We start from the raw sequence: 19,190 nt of genomic DNA, 5'->3' as shown, positions 1-19,190 counted from the left end.
TCTGTGCCTCTYTTGTCCTGAGGAGCCCAGAACTGGACACAATACTCGAGATRAGGCCTCCCCAGGGCTGAGTAAAGGGGCAGGATCACCTCCTTCGACCTGCTGGCAACACTCTTCCAAATGCACCCCAGGAGACCATTGGCCTTCTTGGCCACAAGAGCACATTGCTGGCTCATGGTCAATCTGTCATGCACAAGCACTCCCAGGTCCTTCTCTGCAGAGCTGTTCTCCAGAAGGTCRGCCCCCAGCCTGTACTGGTGCCTAGGGTTATTTTTCCCTAGGTGCAGGACTCGGCGTTTGCCCTTGTTGAACCTCAGGAGGTTCCTCTCTGTCCAGCTCTCCAGCCTGTCCATGTCTCTCTGAATGGCAGCACAGCCCTYAGGTGTATCAGCCTCTCCTCCCAGCTTGGTATCATCAGCAAACTTGCTGAGGAGGCACTCTGTGCCCTCATCCAGGTCATTGATGAAGAAGATGAACAGGATGGGACCCAGTGCTGAGCCCTGGGGGATGCTACTAGCCACAGGCCTCCAACTAGACAATGTATTTCTGATGACGACTCTCTGAGCTTTGCCTTTCAGCCAGTTCACAATCCACCTCACTGTCCACTTGTCTAACCCACACTTCCTGAGCTTCTCTAGGAGGATGTTATGGGAGACAGTGTTAAAAGCCTTGCTGAAGTAAAGGTACACAATGTCCACTGCTCTGCCCTCACCTACCCAGCCAGTCATTCCATCAGAGAAGGCTATCAGATTGGTTAAGCAGGATTTCCCTTTAATGAATCCATGCTGACTGCTCCTGATCACCTTCTTTTCCTCCGTATGTCTGGAGATGACATCCAGAAAGAGTTATTCCATCMCCTTTCCAGGGATGGAGGTGAGGCTGACCRGCCTGCAGTTGCCTGGGTCCTCCTTCTTGCCCTTTTTGAAGACTGGAGTGACGTTGGCTTTCTTCCAGTCCTCAGGCACCTCTCCAGTTCTCCAGGACTTTTCCAAGAYGATGGAGAGCAGCCTGGCAACACCATCCACCAGCTCCCTCAGTACCCGTGGGTGCGTCCCATCTGGGCCCATGGATTTGTGGAAGTGTAGCCTGTCCAGAAGGTCTCTAATCCTTTCCTCCTCAACCAAAGGAAAGTCTTCCCTTCTCTGGACTTTCTCCCTCACATCCAGGCTGCAGGATTCCTGAGGGCTGCCCTTAGCAGTGAGGACTGAAGCAAAGAAGGCATTCAGTAATTCTGCCTTCTCTGTATCCCTTGTCACCARGGCCCCCGCCCCATTCAGTAGCAGGCCCACATTTTTCCTAGTCCTCCTCTTGCTACTGATGTATTTGAAGAAGCCCTTCCTGTTGTCCTTAGTGTCCCTCGCCTGACTCAATTCCAAATCAACTTACCAAAGCCACCACTAAGCATTGGAACTTGTGCAGGAGAGAGAGTAGGACTTGCACCATCTTGGCAATAGCAAATTGAGAGAGAAAGAGAAAAGCTGCAAGTAGTAGAATTGTGACTTGAAATATATTGACAGAAGATTTTGAAAGAGGCCCTTTGTGCCTCTTCTCTGGCTTATGTCTAGCCTTTTTAGTAAACTATTTCTTTTTAATCTGGATATTTGCAGTTACCCACAAGAAAAGATGTAACTGGGCATGTGCTAGTTTTAAGGATTGAAAAACAAACCAAAAGGAAAAGTGGAAGGAAGATTAGCTATGCATTCCTCCCACCTTCCTGTTAAGAGTTAGTAAGCAGAGACTGGTAGTAGTAATGATTTGTGTAATGTTTTATGACTGTCTCAGGATCACAGGATCTACAAATTTCTGCATTTCAAACACAGATTTCGTCAGTCTGTGTCTTAAATGCTGAGAGCTACATCTGTAATCAGAGTACAGAAAATGAAATTACTTTTCTGGAAAACTTCTTTGCAGAGCCTTTTATAAACCATTGCATCGCTGGGACAAGAACATACAAACCAACTAATATTGCCCTGTAACTGCTGCTGGGTAACTGTGTGTATTAAAGCAATATCTGACTGCCAGAGGTCATTTTAGGGAAGGAACTCAGAGGCGGAAGGAAAGATAACAGTTTTTTTCCTGGCATCATGCATGTCTCAGTGTGGATCACAGTAAACAGCTGAGTGACAGTAACAGTGAGCCAAGACACTGCAGGCTCTCAGCACAGCTTGGTAGTGCGGCACCGCCTGAGCTCTGCTCTTGCTGAACTGGAGGAGGCTTGTGCTTATCCAGCTCACAGCAAAAGCACATTTATTCATCCAAATGTGCAGCTACTCCTTGGGGTGCTGGTCGCACAGGAGAGGTATGCTCAAAACAAGACTTGATGTCTTAAGAGTATTCAGATGTTTTAACGCACTGAGACTCCTTGTATCCTCTCTGCAGGAGACAAGGCACACAAGACACCCCTACCTTTCCCCTTGATGCTGAGGTGGAGCTCCAGTTTGCTGTTTAGAAAACCTTTTTCATTAATTCCCCTTTGGAGAGCCCTTGCATCTGGCTATAGTTGTGCAATTTCTCATTCTCTGGGCATTTTATTCGCCTGAGAGTCATTTATTCTCTCTCCTGTGCATCTAGATTCTTTTTTTTTTTAATCTATTGCTATTTAGATACACAGCTTTCAGTCCCTGATGAGGTGTTTCAGCAGAAATTTTTATCAGTTCTTATGACAGACAGACCTAAGTAACAACATCAAAGTTGACATTGTTGAATGTTAGTATTTATTATTTTTGTATTGCTAAGGTATGAAAGGCCTTAGTGATGGAGAGGATCCATAGTGTGAGGTAGAATAGTGTACAAGATAAAAGTACCTTAGATATGTGTAACTAAGCACCAAGCAAGTGCTAGCTGTAAACAACAGACATACAAAAAAACAGACTAGAATAAAAAATAATGTCAGTAAAACAGCACTAATCAGTAAGTGGAAACAGCTTATTTCACATAAAAAGTTGTTTTAACATGCTATCAAGATTTTATGGTTAAACAATATTTTAAAGAGCAATTTGATCCCTTAAATATCAAAATAAAAAAGTAACTTTCTGAATGTATACACTGCTTCTTGCAATTCTTATAAGTTTACTTATAAATTGGAATAAAGAAGCTACAACTCAGAGAAAAGAAAGTGAATATGTAAATAAAGTGCTGTACAGAGGTAATAGCTGTTTTCAAGATGATGCCACTAATGTTCTTGTCATTGAGGCTGTGTCAGAGGACTGGAATTTTATTGAACTATAATCTTTTCTTCTGCAGTGACAGCGGGGAAAAAAAAGATAGGCAGAAAGATTAAGACCAGGATTTGGAGGAAATACTAAATAAAATAGCTGAGATTGTTTAAACGAAAGTCATTGTTTCTCGGCAAGTTACAAGAACTGTTTGTTGAGGATGTACGTGCGTATTTATGATTGTGTGTATTTGCATATACAGGAAATCTTTTACAAGGAGAGTACTTCCTGAATTATGGTGTATATATATCAGTAAATCTGACCTGAGGGATGTAAAGGCTTTGATGAGGAAAAGCATCTTGCAGTTAGATCTTGTGAAGATCCTACCTGTGGTAAGAAAACTACTTGGCATAGGGGGACGTGGTGGGAAGAGAATAGAGAGGATTTTTGTCTGTTTGGGGAATTTTTGCCCTTCAAGTGCTTAATGGGAGAGTCCATTGTAATTCTAGTTTTGAAATGGAATTACTGCAAGAAGCACTTAGTGTACACATTCAGAAAGCTACCTTTTTTCTTTTTTTTGACTATGAAACCATTGAAAATCATGATGGATATTTTCTTTCTTATTGATCATGGATTCTGTATTATTTTTTTTACCATAGTTTTCCGTTGCTGTGTGTTACCTAAAATATTTGGCCAACATTACTGTTGGAAGGACTCACCCTGTTGAGGGAGAAATAAGCAGTTTCACAAGGAAATGAGAAAAACTTGTTATTAATTCTAATTGACCTGATGTTGCCAATGTGAATAGCTGAGATTTTCCAAGCCATACCAGAACAGAGCAGAGCAGACTGCTGAGGAGAGAAGAGCTCTATCTCACGAGGAAAAAAGTTTTTTTTTTTTTTTTTTTTTTTTTTTTTTTTTTTTTTTTTTTTTTTTAGGCTTACCAACTTAGGAGAGGACGACTTTAAACTAGGATTCATGGGAACTAATGATAAAAGCATGTGAATGAGTTTTAACAGTGGAAGGTAGTCAGAGGCATAGTAGCTGGATATATAGCTTTTTAGGAAAAGATTGAAGTAGTACAAAAATACAGTGTAATGAATCTGTATGCTTAACATTTAAGATGCCTGTATACTCATGCAGGTTGTATGAAAACTAAATGGAAGAATGTACAAGTCTCCATAAAGTTGTGATTTAGGCAACATAAATATTAACTTGGAGAGATATTTCATTTGTTAATGAATTAATACAGAAAAAAAGTAGTGGTTCTTCATGAACAGCAGAGGAAAAGAGAAGATTTCTCTATGAATATTTATCTCTGAATTCTATTGAAAGTGTCTTGATCATAATAAAGGGAGAAAAAAGCCTAAATATTGTTATGCTGAGAACCTATCATTAAAGACTAGCAGACCATGAAGATAAGATGGACAGAACTTTTTTTGTCAACAACTAACAATCATTTTACTTGATGAGGTATTATTTAACTAAATATTCATTGGGAAAAGAGTAAATAGACCATAGAGTTCCTAGTATATTTTTAGAATGTGATGATGCCAGTTTTTGTTGCAGAAGGTGAAGGTAAATACAAGAATTTTCTTACAGGGGTTTCATGATTTTTAGAATGGAAAAGAAGAAGAATAGAAAAAAGCACCTACAAGAAATTAAAAGAATTGATTTTCAAAATCCAGTGAGAAACAGTCTAAGGAAAAAAAGTGCTCAGGAGTTTGGTGGTTCTTAAAATACATATATATTTAAGATATATTTACAGGCTATACTGATGTGGAACAAGGAAAAGAAATATAATTTGACTTGAAAAATCAAAGTTGAAAGTTCCCTTGAAAGTTCTCTGAGAAGGAGGCATGAAGGAAATAGCTGGAATTGCCCTTAAATATGAGTCACTATGGCCTTTTGTGCTTTTTGGAAAGTCCAAAGCACAAAAATGAAAGACAAGTTGGAAGACCTGTCAAAGATAATACAATAATTCAGAAGTTCCTTGTTACTTAGAGTGGTAAGTAAGAAGTCCCTTATAGCTGTAAGGAAGGACCCAGGAAAACTTTGGTTGATTACTTCTCTCCAGAGAGTAATAAATGATGCCAATAAAGGCATACCATTTACTTAAAACATCAGCTGCAATCAAACAGCTAACAACACCGTTGAGAAGGGTGGTAAATAAAGCTCTAATTATGACAGGGAAAACATGATTGAGAGGTCTTACACAAGTTACCTGTATTCAGTGGATGGTGCTTCCTGGAGTTAACAGTTAAGCTTTTGCAGAACAGGCTGAAGCTATCTTAGAGTTGTTAGCAGAAATGCTGAGGAACTTACTATAGTTGCATAAGAGTCCAAAAGGCTGCAAAAGTGCAAATAACATGCCTATTTTTAACAAAAAGTCAACTAAACAATGCCGAAGATTTATAGACCAATAAGCTTAACTTCAATTTTCTAAAAAATCAAAAGGACATAATAAAACCTGGAAGATATCAAGGAAATGAGAAAAAAGAAAACCTGCAGATTGTAATGAACACTATCAAACCAATCTAGTTTCCTTTTTATGACAGAGTAAGAGACTATGAAGATAGAGAATAAATGTCATGTGTATTGACTTTAGCAAAGCTTTTGACACTCTTGTGTCAAAGCACACAAAAAACGAGGAACTCAGAACAAGGAGTCATAGTCTAAATTAAAATATGTAAGGCAAGTACTATGAGGGTTGGAAAGCCATACTTGGAGAACAGTTAACGTTGAAGACTATTGCTATTCATTATTTTCATTAATTTGGTGGTGTTAGAGAAGGTCCAGAGGAGGGTGACTGAACTGATCAAGGAGATAGAAGAGCTGCATAGCAGGGAGAGACTAAAAAGGCTGGGACTCTTCAGCTTGGAGAGGAGAACATGTTTGATGTTGCTTGCAGCCCACAGTGCAGGAGGTAGGGAGGACTCAATGAACCTGGCAGGATGTTTGTTTAGAATGGAGAAAGGAATGTTCTTGTGTTTTTTGGTTTTTGTTTTTTTCTAATCCAGGAAGCAGTAAATCTCTGAGTTTGGGGATATCAGTAGGTTCAGAAATGACTTGGAAAAGTTATGGACTTTTTAATTGAATTAAATCTAAAGGGAAGAGGATATTCTTTTTAGTATCCACACATCCAGCAGTTATGTGTGCTTATAAGCTACGAAAAGAGTAGCCTGGAAATAGTAGCTAGCCTATACTATTCCTAAATAGCATCTCTTAATGTCCTTTGGGARAAAAAGTCCTGAGCTGGTTGTATTGTTGGCCTGACCTACTAGGGCATTTTTGTATGTAMCTAGGTCTATGTATAGGAAGGAGAAAATATGATAGAGTTTAGTTGCAGCAAGAGTGATTTAGGTTTGTGAAAACCTTTTTAACAATAATAATTTTTAAGTGGTTGAAATAGTTTGCCAAGTAAGTTGTGGAATCTCAACATTTTTTGTGGTATGTAAAAGTATATTGCAAAACATCCAGAAGGAATAATTGAAATGTATTTGGACCCTTAGCATAGGTGAAGATACTAGATGACCTCTGAGGATTCCTTTCTGCCTTTTTAAAAAGTATTTGATGGTTCAGCTTCTAACTCATTGTCAGGTTGTGTCTTCGGATCCGTGAATAACATTAACGCTGAATGTGGAAATAGTCGGACCTTTCTGTTGTAGTTCAGTGAAGAGGGTTTTTTTATTGCAACACATTTTGCCATACTAAGTTACTGTTACTGTTCAGATGATGAGTCATTTCCCTGGGCTCTATCTGTAACATAAGTGAGAACATATCACAGTTAGCATTCTTTTGGATCACTGCTTTTCTTGTCTTCTGTGGACTAATCTATTTCAGCTTTACTAAATGGATAACCAGGCATTTGAAATGCACGGAGAGAATATACCAAGTTCTTCAAAAGCAGCAGAATGGCCGAAGAAAGAGGTATGAGTCAATTGCTGTTACGATGCTATCAAAATACTATTAATAGAGAATCAATGTGAAGATTAAACCCTTGCTTAGTAAATATGATATAATCAGACACTGTTAAGAAGATCCTACAAGAAAATAAAAGCTCTAAAGGGCTGCTATTGCTAAGGTCCTGATAGGGAGTAAAATATCATCGTTCCACGTGCATTTGCTAGGGTCCAGACTATAAAGCATAATTCTCTGGCCCTATTTTAGTTAATAGCAAAGCACCTATAACTATTGAATAGAACAATTATCTTTGGAGGATTCCCCATTGAGTTTAACAGGAAGAGCTACTTAAAAGCTGATCTCATGCTAATGCTTAATTTCTCAACTTAGTTAAGTATTTTTGTACTACTTTATTTAAAAAATGTTTTTGCCCTTGAGAAAAGTAATTCTCTGTAATTTTCCCTTTGAAATTTCTGCTTCTTGGGATTTGAATTAACTTCATACAGTGAGGGTTGGCATGTAACTAATAAGCTGAGACATTTGATTATAGTCAGCACAGTGATGGTTCCAGGCTGTAAATATGCSTAGGCTAATGATTCCCTCACAACATAACCTGTTTCGCATGTTGCATTGAGGTTGAATGTTCTATATTAGTTATTATTATGTAATAAGTACAGTAGTTTCTATTTTTTAAAATAATTATTGAATTGGTGGCACTACTGTGAAAATGCTGTAAATTAAAGGTCATTCTATTTGATAAGTGGGGATTTTGTGTGCATTTGAGTCGTTCTCTGGAACTGATGAGACTCTGTGTGGTCTGAGCACTAGTGTTGTGATATTTAATTGAACACAAGCTTTAAAAAAGGAGTAATTTAAACTGTAAAAGGATTATTGCAGAATAGAATAGGGTGATATTTTGAGCACTTTTCTGCTGGCAAGGGATTTGTAGGAGAGATTTCATCAAAGATTAATGAAAGGAGGTCATTTTGTTAAAATTGGTAAGTAATTATCAATTTTTTCAGGATGAGGAAGATGTGCTTTTACCTGGTGGAATAATGAAGGGACAGCAACAAGCTGAAGTGCTTTGAAATCATTCTCTATCAGGTTTCCCTAAGCYGAGCCCAGTAACTTGGCTAAAAGTGCATGTTCCTGAAAGGTTTACTGTTTTCATTACAAAAGATCAATCAGTTTTTCCTATTTCTTATATCTGTTACTAATTTCTTGTTTTTCTTAAAAAAAAAAACATTTCAGGAAAGACAGAGCCACTGCTCCCTAATGAAAATCTTTTTAGTTTGTCTGTTGGCCTGTGTTATCACCACCGCAATAGGAGTGCTGATCCTGTCCTTGATCTATGTAGAAAACACTGGCTTTATAAAAGAGACAGTTGTTAAAAGCCATGACACAACCTCCCCAAAACTGGAAGAAAAAGATGTGGATATCAAGTTCCGGTTCCTGAATCAGCTGGGGAAATCAAAGGTAAATTGTTCTTTTTGTGCAATAATATTCTAATATTATATATAGAAATATAATGACCTAACTTTGATTATCTAAGCACTAGTTGTCCRATCTAAGCCTGTCATCCAGACTTCCTTTATAATCAATGAAGAGAGATACAAATCTCCAGGCGGCAGTTCATTCAATTTTATAGCAGATGTTGGAGGTGATATGGGACCTTAGAAGTTCCTCTGGGAATCCTCTGGGATTCTGAAATTRTAGGGTAGGAAATTCTGAGAAACGTAAATGGAAAGCTCAAATCTAAATATAAGCTGAGTAGCACCGTAATATAACATTTTACTACTTATGACTGAATTTAAACAATTTCTTATTTTGCAAGAAAAAATGAACTCCATAGTCTTTTTTCAGTGAGCTAAAATGAATTAACTCACAATGTAATGAATTCTAGTAATTACATTGTTTCTGTTTAGTTGTATTTTTATACAGAAATTTATACAATATTTGTATAAAGAAAGGTATCCTTTGAAGAAGCTCTAAAGACATGTTCCCTCTTACAAATACATTTTAACATAGAAAATAATTTCTGATTAATTTTTATCACAGCTTTTCAGCAAAAAAGAGAAAAGGMTAGATCAGATAGTAGGCAACTTCAACTGATTACAGCTATTCTAGTACTTTCAGGTGCTAAATTTAACTGTGTAATACTCTTGAAACAAAGAGGTTTTTGAGAGGAGAGTCTCTTTTAATATGCCATTCCTGAGTCCAAGGTGATTTTTTTCAGGTATAAAACCTATTCTAGAGACAGTACAAATACTGGGAAAGGAACAGCTTCAGGTACAGATAACTTGGAACTGTTCCTACAGCCCGAATTCAGGAAAATGTCTTACTCACCAAATTTTCTAAATATTTTGAATCCAAAAATGTAARCATAAATATAACTGATTTCCTAAATCAGACTTAAGAATGACATAAAAAGAGGAGCAGATGATTCTAATACCAATATTTAACTTTCATTTGTAGAAACAATACCATTACATCATAACAGGAGAAAGTAATTGTGACTTAAATACATGCAGAGAGAATCCTTACTGAGAAAAACAATGAATCCCTTCAGTATTGCTTACAGTATGCATCTTCCAAAATATTTTTGGATTGTTCGGTCACCCCTGCCCGCAATTAATAAAATTCTCTTATGGCCTTAACTTTACAGATACATCATTTCCCAGGTGGTGAGATTCAGTGGGCAAGATTCAGRAATGATGTAAATGAATATCAAAGTGTTGAAGAAATGGAATTTGGAAAAAGTATCAATAACTTTCGCTCTAAAATGACTTTTGGAACCTTACGGATCAAGAGCAAAGGGCTTCGGGTTCCCCACTGGCATTTTAATGCTAATGAACATGGCTACCTGCTAAAGGTATTACCTAGTTATTTTTGCTCTCCCAATTGGATTTACTTTTAAAGCATCATGTACATTCAGAAAATGTACATATGTAAATATAAAAAGGTACATAAACATTATAAATAAATGTTAACCAGTAATAAAARTAGAATGATCATTGATTCATGTATAACGTAAGTTTTATTGCTTCAGATAAGAGTTTTAAACTGAGGTGCTTGAAACAGACTACTTAATGTTACCTGCAGAAGTGTCAAGTACCTGTAGTTTCCRGTAAAGTGTAACAACCGAAGTCAGCGGAGATTATGGATACCTGTAACATGTAAATCTTGGATCTGCTTATCCAAGAGCTTACAATGATTTCAGTAATTAATACTTTAGAGCCATCACAGAATTGTAGATTTGAAGGACTATGAAAGTTCTTAAGAAAACCTCTGTCTTCATCCTGTATATTAGTGCAGGATGAGAATACTTAAGCRTTTCTGAGAGTGCACTGAATCTGTTTTTAAAACCTCCCATGAAGGAACTATTACAATGTCCAAAAATAGTTGTCTCCAGTGCTTTATAATACAAACCTTTGGAAAGTTTGTCCTGCTGTACAACTCACATTTTTGTTTATTGCAAAATATCTCCTTGTTCATCTCCAGTGGCTGTAGAGACCGTCTTATCATCTTCGTTTCTTACAACAACTGTTTATATATGGAAGACTATTCTGTTCCCATGTAGTCTTCTCTTTCCTAGACCAAATATCCCTCCTTGTTTATCCCAAAGAACTTTCATTTGAAAATGTTTGCCCTATCTCACTTTAGTGTCAAATTTCAAATCTTTGAAAATAAATAAAATGAAAACAATAAATGCAAACTCATAGTGAGAAACAATTGAAATAGCATGTTAATCTGAAAAAAATGAAGATCTTTCTTTGGAAGCACAGCTACTTAGATATATCTTGATTATTAAATGTATTTTTAAGAGTAATTGTTCATATTTTTATTGGAGCATAACTGAACAGCTCCAGCTGGATGGTGGAACATCCCCAGAGTGAGGCATTCCACAGACACCTGGCCCTCTCTCTTGCAATTTTTGGTCAAAGATGGCTCCTTTATGGCTATTGCCAGCCTCTTGAATAAGAAATGGGTTAAATACAAGCAACATGTATTTGTAATGTTCTTTAAACCTTCTAAAATTTTGTCACTTAAAATACTATCCTGGATTTAGTTTCACAAAGGCTTGTTGGAGAGAGAACACTGGTATTTGTTTTCCCCTAACAGCCTTCATATTCCTTGAATTATTGATTTTCAATGCCTCTGAAGAAGCTTTCATTACTATCATTATGTTACAGGGTAATGCCTGGATTGGAGTAGTTGATGCAGATGACAGCATAGTTACCACATACAATGTCACCGCTGGCCAAGTGATCTTCTTCCCTAGAAACACTTTGCATTGGATAAAGAATGTAGGAAAAGAAGACTGTGTGTTCTTGCTGTTTTTTACAACRCATGAAGAACTTAAGACCTTGGATGTAGATGATGCATTTTTCTCTACCCCAGAAGATATAGCAGCAAGAGCATTAAAGGTCTGTACAGTAGGATARCTAGCCTCTATCTAGCCTTCTTGACCTTAACATGTCAGGTCCAGGCTCTCTATATCTTTTTAGGGAGGTTCTGTAACTCTGGGGAGCTGGTCTCTTCAGTCCCAGCAGTGTGGAAGAATGTACATATGTCCCTTGTGCAACACTGTGCCACCTTGTGTGTTCCTTTACAAATGCAGAGACATAAATGACARAGTTTTCTCCAAGAAACTTTTTCTCCTCCCCTTTTCCCAAACTTGTCCCAAACTCATGGAGAATTCTCCACTGCTCTAAGGACAGAAGGGAAAATAACACAGCGAGAAAATAAGGGAAAATAACACAGGAAGTCCAAAACAACTTCCTGATCGCATATTAGTAAATGTTGTGCTATCAAGAGGTCTCATAGGAAACCGTAGATAAGGCCATCGTCTTGTTAAAATTTCTTTCATTTGCACTCACCTATTGCCAATGTCTCTTGACCAAATATGGCCACAGAGCTTCTGCTCAGYCTGCATGTTCAAACCACTGAGTTGTGACAGACCTTCCTGTCTGTAAAACGACCTGATGGGAGATGGACGAAGTTAAATCTGCTCCAAATCTCTGTCGTAACTGAGAAGCAATGGCAGAGAAAAGGAGCAAAATGAACTATTCATAGGGCTAAGCAGTTAAAGAGCTGAGGTATCTCCCTAGGGCAGAATTTGTCTACCACCATGTATTAAGGTGAGATACTTGATGAAGTACAATTATAATTCTCCAGWTTGCTTTGTATGTCTGTCAACTTAATATGTACTGTGTGTCCGGCAGCCACAGGATGGAGTTAACTTTATCAGAACATTCAAGAAACAAACAGAAGATCAGGCAATTAACCTCCCACCAAATTTACAAGAGCTTGTACATAATGCCACCTACGAGCAATCGCCAGACAACCTTGTATGGCGGTACTTCTACGACCTCAAAGGTATACATCTCAGAACTTTGTATGTAAGAGCTTTCTGTGTTTACAGAGGGGAAGATCTGTAACTGGTTCACTGAAACATGCAATAAAAAGTACATAGAAGAGTAATAAGTATTTAAGGAGGTAAAAAGAATGGGAATCATTTCTTAGGCAAAAGTGGTGCTATTTTTCTTGATGGTGTCTCTAGTTACTGCCTTTTGAAGATGTATAATTTGGCCCTTATCTCATYTAAACTGTTTTACCCTACTGATTGAAACAGTCTTTTGTTTTTATCTGAACAGTAGATGTGAGAGTGCAATGCCAGTAAGCTGCAAGGGCTTCAACATGCTTCTTCCCAACTAAAGGTTCTCTACTGATGCATCTAACCAGAACTGATCTGTTCATTGCTATAGTTACCTTAAGTAATAAACAGCTATACTTTTCATCTCTAGATGAAGATTTTGTAGGCCAGGAAGCCCTGAAAAAGACTAGCTGGAGAGTGACAGAGCTTTTTAGAATATCTGGTATTTGCATATGAAACTTCAATGAATAAATATCTTAAMATATACCTAATGATGTCTTCCCTTTTCTTTTACAAAAACAACTTTATAAAAGCATTGAATGATGTTCACTGTTCATCTTATCAACATTTGTATTAAACAACCCTATCTACAGACTGGACCTACTGATTAACAGAGAGCACCTAATAAACATAAATGACAGAATTTAATTCTAAGTACCATCGTAAAAAACAAATGTAGTTCAGAGTTCCATACACAGCTGATGAAGATTAGAAGTAATAGATATGTGACAGAAATCTTTGCACTTACGTCCACGTGTTCTTTAAGCTAATCACCTTCTGCAATGGACTGCTAAAAAGTGCCAGGTTCTATGAAATCCTCTTTCTCTGGCCAGAACCATTTTCAACAATAAAGGCCCAGCCCGTAGGTAGACTTATTAGCTGTATTCTGCTTGAAGATCTAGCTGTGCCGAGACAGTGGTTCAGGAGACAAATGTGCCAGGTTTGTAGCTTATTTGCATTAGTGATTCTTTGCAAACTATYGTGACATACAATTAGGGCCATAAGGGTCACCATGAGTTAATATACTAATACTTAGTATGTTCTTTAAGTGTATTGTGATTTATTGTAATCATATTTGTAACAGGAAAAAATGTTGTGTAAAGGCAGATGTGTGCTCATGCAAGAGATAAGTAATATAAATTCAGGAAAAAATTCTAATATGAAATTTTTGTTATGGTGATCTGTCTAYACAAACATACTATAAACTGGATTAATCCCTTCTAGTGTGTATAGTGTCTAGTGCATGAAGGAATAATAAGCTAAAAGCACTTCCATTTTTGGATCCAGAGGYTCATAAGATTTGAGTCCTGAAGTTTAGGACATAGTGATTTGAGGTTGGAGTGGAAAATGCTCATTTGACTGTGTCCTTTTTTTTTATTATTTTTTTAAGGGTCAAAAGAATATCCTTTTCCAGGAGGAATCTTCCAGTGGGCTCGCTACCGCATAAATGGAACTGGATTAAACAAGACAGAGAAAATTTTTAGTGAGTCGCTGAATAAGGTATGTGCTTTCAGTTAGATACTGTATTGATACATACCATAAGGCATAATATGCARTATGTGTGGGTTCATCACTGCCTCGTTGTATTTCAGGGATACAACAAATYTGAGGGATTTTCTGAACATTTTTGTTTTGCTTTTCAGCATGAAAATACCCTTACCTTAGCAACTCTCAGAATATTCAGCAATGGACTGGGGCAGCCTCATTTCCACTTCAACGCTAATGAGATGGGTTATGTCATTAGTGGCTGTGGAAAGGTAATTTGTTACATGAGTGAGGGATAAATCACTGGAGTTTTGACTGTATTACAGCTGCAGACCTAATAAGTGATTTCCATCGCTGATTATTGATAACACTGCAAAACTTTCAAGGTGTACTCATTCCTTCTTTGTACAAAATTTTTCTCTCYGTTACGTTTGTGGAAGTTTGTTTAATCAAAATGGAGTTATACAAAGAGCAGAACTGGTCTTTGTAAACTGTTCAGCAAAAAATGCCCATGATAGGAACTCCCACTCTCCTGGATACTAGGAGTATGAAATAAAAAACAGAAATAATTTTGATTTAGTGCCTCTAAGCAACAAATAAAAATTTAGTGGGAATTAAGAATTAGGATATATTTTTTCTTTCTGAGTTTCTTTCACTCAATGCAAATTTGAAATGAAAAGGTAACTGAGATGGGATGATGGAACTCCATAATGCAAGGTGTTACCATGTTCTTACTCAGGAATTTGCCTTGGACCCTTATAACTGTTTGATGTCTCAATGAAAGTAATGACTCTACACTAGCTGATTTCAGTGCAATGTTGGGACCATCACTATGTATTATTCCAAGAACAGCACACTGAATATTGCTATTGAATATTGCTGTTTAACTTGCTATAGGTTGGGGTTATTGCATCTGACGTCACCACCAACTTCAACATTGACATTGGAGATGTCATATTTTTCCCCGTTGGAAGCCAACATTATATCAAGAGTGTGTGTGATGAGGATTTATTTTTGATTCTAGCCTATAGTACAGGCAACCAGGTAAGAATTCGTATGGACAGGGAGTAAAAAGTGTTCAACTGTGGATAAGTGTATGCTTTTCTTATGCATGTAAGCCTTATGCTTTGGTGCACACCTTTCAAAAGAAATTCTAAGACTCTCTCCTCTGGAGTGAGTGGTTGACGTGCAACACCTGCTAAAACTCTGTACTTGAGAACAGCAGGTGAAGAAAACAAGGAATAGGTCTGTGGTAGGGAATGGTATGCTCCTGCATGTCTGCGTATATGTACCTGTGGAAGAGAGAGAGGGATGAACTTCAGATTATGCTTGTGCGTGATGTGCTGTTGGTGCTTAAGAGACGGAGCTGGTCGGTGGGTGGACTGGACAGGCTGTGGCTCCTCACAAACTCGGGAACCACAAAARGGAGACATCCTCACAGGCCTCGAGCAGGTCTGTATGCTAGCAGTCAGAGCAAGGGTATAGTAAGCTGAGATTATATGGACCTGGTGATGCATATAAGGCTTATAACAAGTTACTTATATTCATTCATGTTCATGTTGTGTTTGGCATGCACTTTAATATTCCATATTATTAATCTTGTAAAAATGATAAAGTCATTATGATTATTCTTCATAAAATATTGTATTTTTTCTTTATAGCTGGAAACTCTTCGTATGAATGACTACTTCCATGCAACAGCAGATCATATCCTTGCTCAGCTTTTTTTCAAGGAACAGAATGAGTTTAAGAAGTTCCCAAAGCCTTCTAAAAAATGAGGCAAATAACTTACGTTAGCATTTAATTACTCCAAGTATTTTTCATGATTGCCATATTTCTAGCAGTACTTCTTGCTACCTTTCCTGCTATTTATACAGAGACTTTCAGAAAACAGAAGAATTTCAGGTTATTACTTATAAAAAGTTTTTTTTTTTTAATATTTGTATTTTTTAACTTGTTTTATTTATAGTAAATGTAATTTTATTGTATATCAAAGTAACTTCTACCACTGCAATTGCCTTTTGCTCTGTGTATCATCCATTATCCCACTTTATCCCTTCCCTCACAGTCCTAAAGTTTACATTGATTTTCTGTACTGTTGAGAGTACTGTACGTAGTGATGCATAAATACAGTGTGTTTACACAACTCGCTCTGCTGCCTGAAACCAAGTGTTGTTACAAGCACTGCATCTAATGGGATTGCAGGAATGAGCTCTTCATACGTTCATGTTGAGTTCACTTTCCCTCCCCAAACTCCCCTCAGTAAGACACTGTATAAGAATTTAAGGCAACTAGCTTCTTTTTATGATTTTGCCACTAAACTGTTATCTGATTTTGAGCAAAATATTTGAGGACAGATTTGTAACAGAATGTGGTCAGTAGCAGCTGTGCTGTGTGCTAGACCCCCCCCATCCCCCGCCATGGTCCCTCTGCAGAAGTTGGGGAGCATTTGGCCCCAGAGAACTGGGCCAGCAAGAACGAAGGATGATTTGACACACTGACATCTATACCATTTTCTTGTGACCCTCAAGATCCGTTCTGCCAGGTAATTATACCCGAGAAAATGGCTACAAAAGGGAAGCGTGGAGATATTTTTCCATTTTCCATAGGTTAAGGCATTTTTTCAGGGAAGTGATCCCTGTCTCAGGAAAAAACCTGTGCAGGTCACATGGTTCAAATCAAATCAGGGCCAAAGTGGTTTATTATCAATACATGATGTTGTTCGTGGTGTAGATGAAGACAGCTGMTGCTAGTAAAAGATGGCAATTGTATTACTTTAAAAATAAAAAATAAAAGCACCCTAAGAATGTTGAAAACCTGAAACTTTTAATTTGGGTTTTGCAAGCTGATCTCCATGAATTTGCAGATCCCGAGAARTGTGAAGCTACAGAAACAAACTGGTGGAAATGTTTCTGTGGGAGACGCCTGTTTACTTAGCTCTGCTCGCTGTTTCGTTAAGGTTTGCAGGGSTTTGGGGCTCAGCACGCCCGTCGCGCGTTTCTGGAGCCCTGCGGGAAAGCCGCTCCCGCGGCCGTGGACGCTCCCGCTCCGCGCCGGCGCCGTGAGCCCGCTCTGGGGACGCTCCTGCGACGGGACGCGCCTGTGAAATGCATTTTCCAGAAGCGATCGCTGCCCCGGCAGCGTCTCTAACCATGCCCTTGTGTTTTATAGGCGGGCTGGCGTTTATGAAGACTTCTTCTTTTTTTTTTTTTTTTTAAACTAAATAATTAGCATGTTCTCAGGCTTATTTTTGGTTTTAATAAAGTTTTGGTCTATTAATTGCAGATGAATGCTCCAGTTTGGTGAAGCACTTTTTGCTTAACTGTAAGCATGTCTACCAGAGGGATAACTTCGTTATCTGCTTTGTAGATGTACTGATTTTAATCCTTCTTTAGTGCCTGTTAGTAATGATCATAGACTCATGGRATCAGTAAGGGTGGCAGGGACCTCTGGAGATCATCTAGTCCAACCTCCCCGCTCAGCAGGGTCACCTAGAGCACGTATGATGTAATGATGACCCAGCTGTTCCTCCAGGAGATTCTGTAGGTGTCTTTGATCGTAATCCGGGGTATGGAGGTGTTCATACCGAAGAGYTGCTTTTGACTGGAGTCAGGGCCCAAGGTAAAAGCTTTCTTCCGTGTRGCTCCAGTCAGTCACTTGTTGGCTGCAGTCAGCTTTGGGTTGTCACCGACTGGGATTTAATATCCAGTTGCGTTTCCTGTCCGACCTCTTGGAATCGGAGCCCGAACAAACAGTGGTGGCACCTGCGTCAGGTCCTCGTTTTGCGTAAACCGCCTACGTCGGTGAACATTCGGTAACTTTGGTGAGCCAAAACCCTAAGGACTCGCCGAAGGTAACAAAAAAGGATCCGGAGACCCTCTAGAGCTTGGAACTGCGGCCTGTGCAGCATTTGAAACGCTAGTGCAAGACGGGCCGAGGTGTCCCGTGCGGAGGCGACGCTGGTCCGGCGCTCCGCAGGATCCCGTGGCCCCCGCCACGCGTCGCACGTGCAGCGCTGGCTGCACAGAAATTCTCAGTATTAGTATCGCTATTTTGCAGTCAATACTTGGCCACTAAAAGCGATATATTCAGCGAGCAATGAAATACGCTGTCCTCTTTTGTTTTCCCTGGATTAGTAAATTAGAGGATAGATCASAGCAGGTGGGGTTTTTCAGTTTGGGGGTTTGGGGTTTTGTTTTTTCCTAATGCTGCCAGGCTGAGATGGCAGGACTAAGATGTAGTGTGCTCCTGTCGCTACACAGGACAGGCCAGTCTCCAGGCTCTTATTTTTCTTTTTTTTTTTTTAATCTTCTCCAACTCCATTATTTCCTTGGAGGAGCTATCAGTCAGGTATTGTGCAGAAAGCTTTTCCAGCCATGGTGATGAAAAGCTTTTCAACTGGCATGGAAGAGATGGACTTAAAATGCATCTGACTGGCTGTGATGAGCTTTGTCTAAACAGATCAGACCAAACATTTCCACTCAGCTCCATGAAGACGAGAAGGTTGAGTGCTGCAGGAATCACTGACGTCCAGCTCATACCGATGGCTTCTCACATGGATTCAGTTTTGCTCTCCTGTTACTTTTATCTCTAAAATCATCATTTTTAAGTTCTAAATAAGGTGACACAGAAAGGCCTTGTGTGGGGGTGTTGGGTTTTGTTGKTGGTGGTGGGTTTTTCCCCAGCTGGCAAAACTACCCATTTCAATCCCCGTTCCAGCTAATAAAAAYGTAATATTATCTAACTCCTGTTTGAGATTTGAGATCTCAAACTGACCTAATTTCCCCCGGTTTTGCAAGTTCAAAACCCAGGGAAAACTCTCCGTTAGCGTATGAATGGACGTTTGAGGACCAGCGCGAGTCGCTCGCAACGGGAGGTGTTACTCAACGCACCCACAAACCCGTCCCGGGGTGTTCTCCTGGAGACAACTGGGATAACGCACTGATCGAAACACAGCAACGCGTTTGCTGGAAGCTGTCTTGCAGCTCGCACTGGGGGGGGTCTTCTCTGTCCCGGTCAGCGTGCACGGAGCTGCTGGAGAGCGTGGGGCGACGGCTGCCTTCCCCCTTCCCTTTCAGCCTCTCCTTGGGCAGCGGGAGGTGGAAACACCTCCGTTYGGGGCGAGTGGCAAACGAAACCCAGCTTCCTCCTCTTGGAGCTTGACTGGGAAGAGTTTAGGGTTTAACRAACGTGAGAACCAGAGCCAGCAA

The 19,190-nt window shown here is 39.1% G+C and overlaps 1 protein-coding gene across 3 annotated transcripts; it reads left to right on the top strand.

Moving 5' to 3' along the window:
* The first annotated feature begins 869 nt into the window (after positions 1 to 869).
* On the top strand, positions 870 to 16,943 carry DYNAP (dynactin associated protein). Of its 3 annotated transcripts, XM_085322229.1 has the most exons (10): positions 870 to 3,547; positions 6,999 to 7,085; positions 8,310 to 8,534; positions 9,724 to 9,930; positions 11,252 to 11,485; positions 12,284 to 12,437; positions 13,886 to 13,995; positions 14,139 to 14,252; positions 14,878 to 15,024; positions 15,642 to 16,943. In XM_085322229.1, the coding sequence occupies exons 2-10, from the start codon at positions 7,008 to 7,010 to the stop codon at positions 15,756 to 15,758; spliced, it is 1,386 nt and encodes a 461-aa protein (XP_085178355.1). In that variant the 5' UTR covers positions 870 to 3,547; positions 6,999 to 7,007; the 3' UTR covers positions 15,759 to 16,943. The 3 variants fall into 3 exon arrangements, with proteins under 3 accessions (XP_085178355.1, XP_085178354.1, XP_085178356.1); XM_085322228.1 differs by having other exon boundaries at positions 870 to 7,085; XM_085322230.1 differs by lacking the exon at positions 14,139 to 14,252 and having other exon boundaries at positions 870 to 7,085.
* The last annotated feature ends 2,247 nt before the right edge of the window (positions 16,944 to 19,190 follow it).

Source organism: Rhea americana, unplaced genomic scaffold, assembly GCF_003343005.1.
Source record: "Rhea americana isolate MKP2758 unplaced genomic scaffold, rheAme1 scaffold_75, whole genome shotgun sequence".
Lineage (NCBI taxonomy): Eukaryota > Metazoa > Chordata > Aves > Rheiformes > Rheidae > Rhea > Rhea americana.
This window is presented reverse-complemented; position numbering and strand designations above follow the sequence as displayed.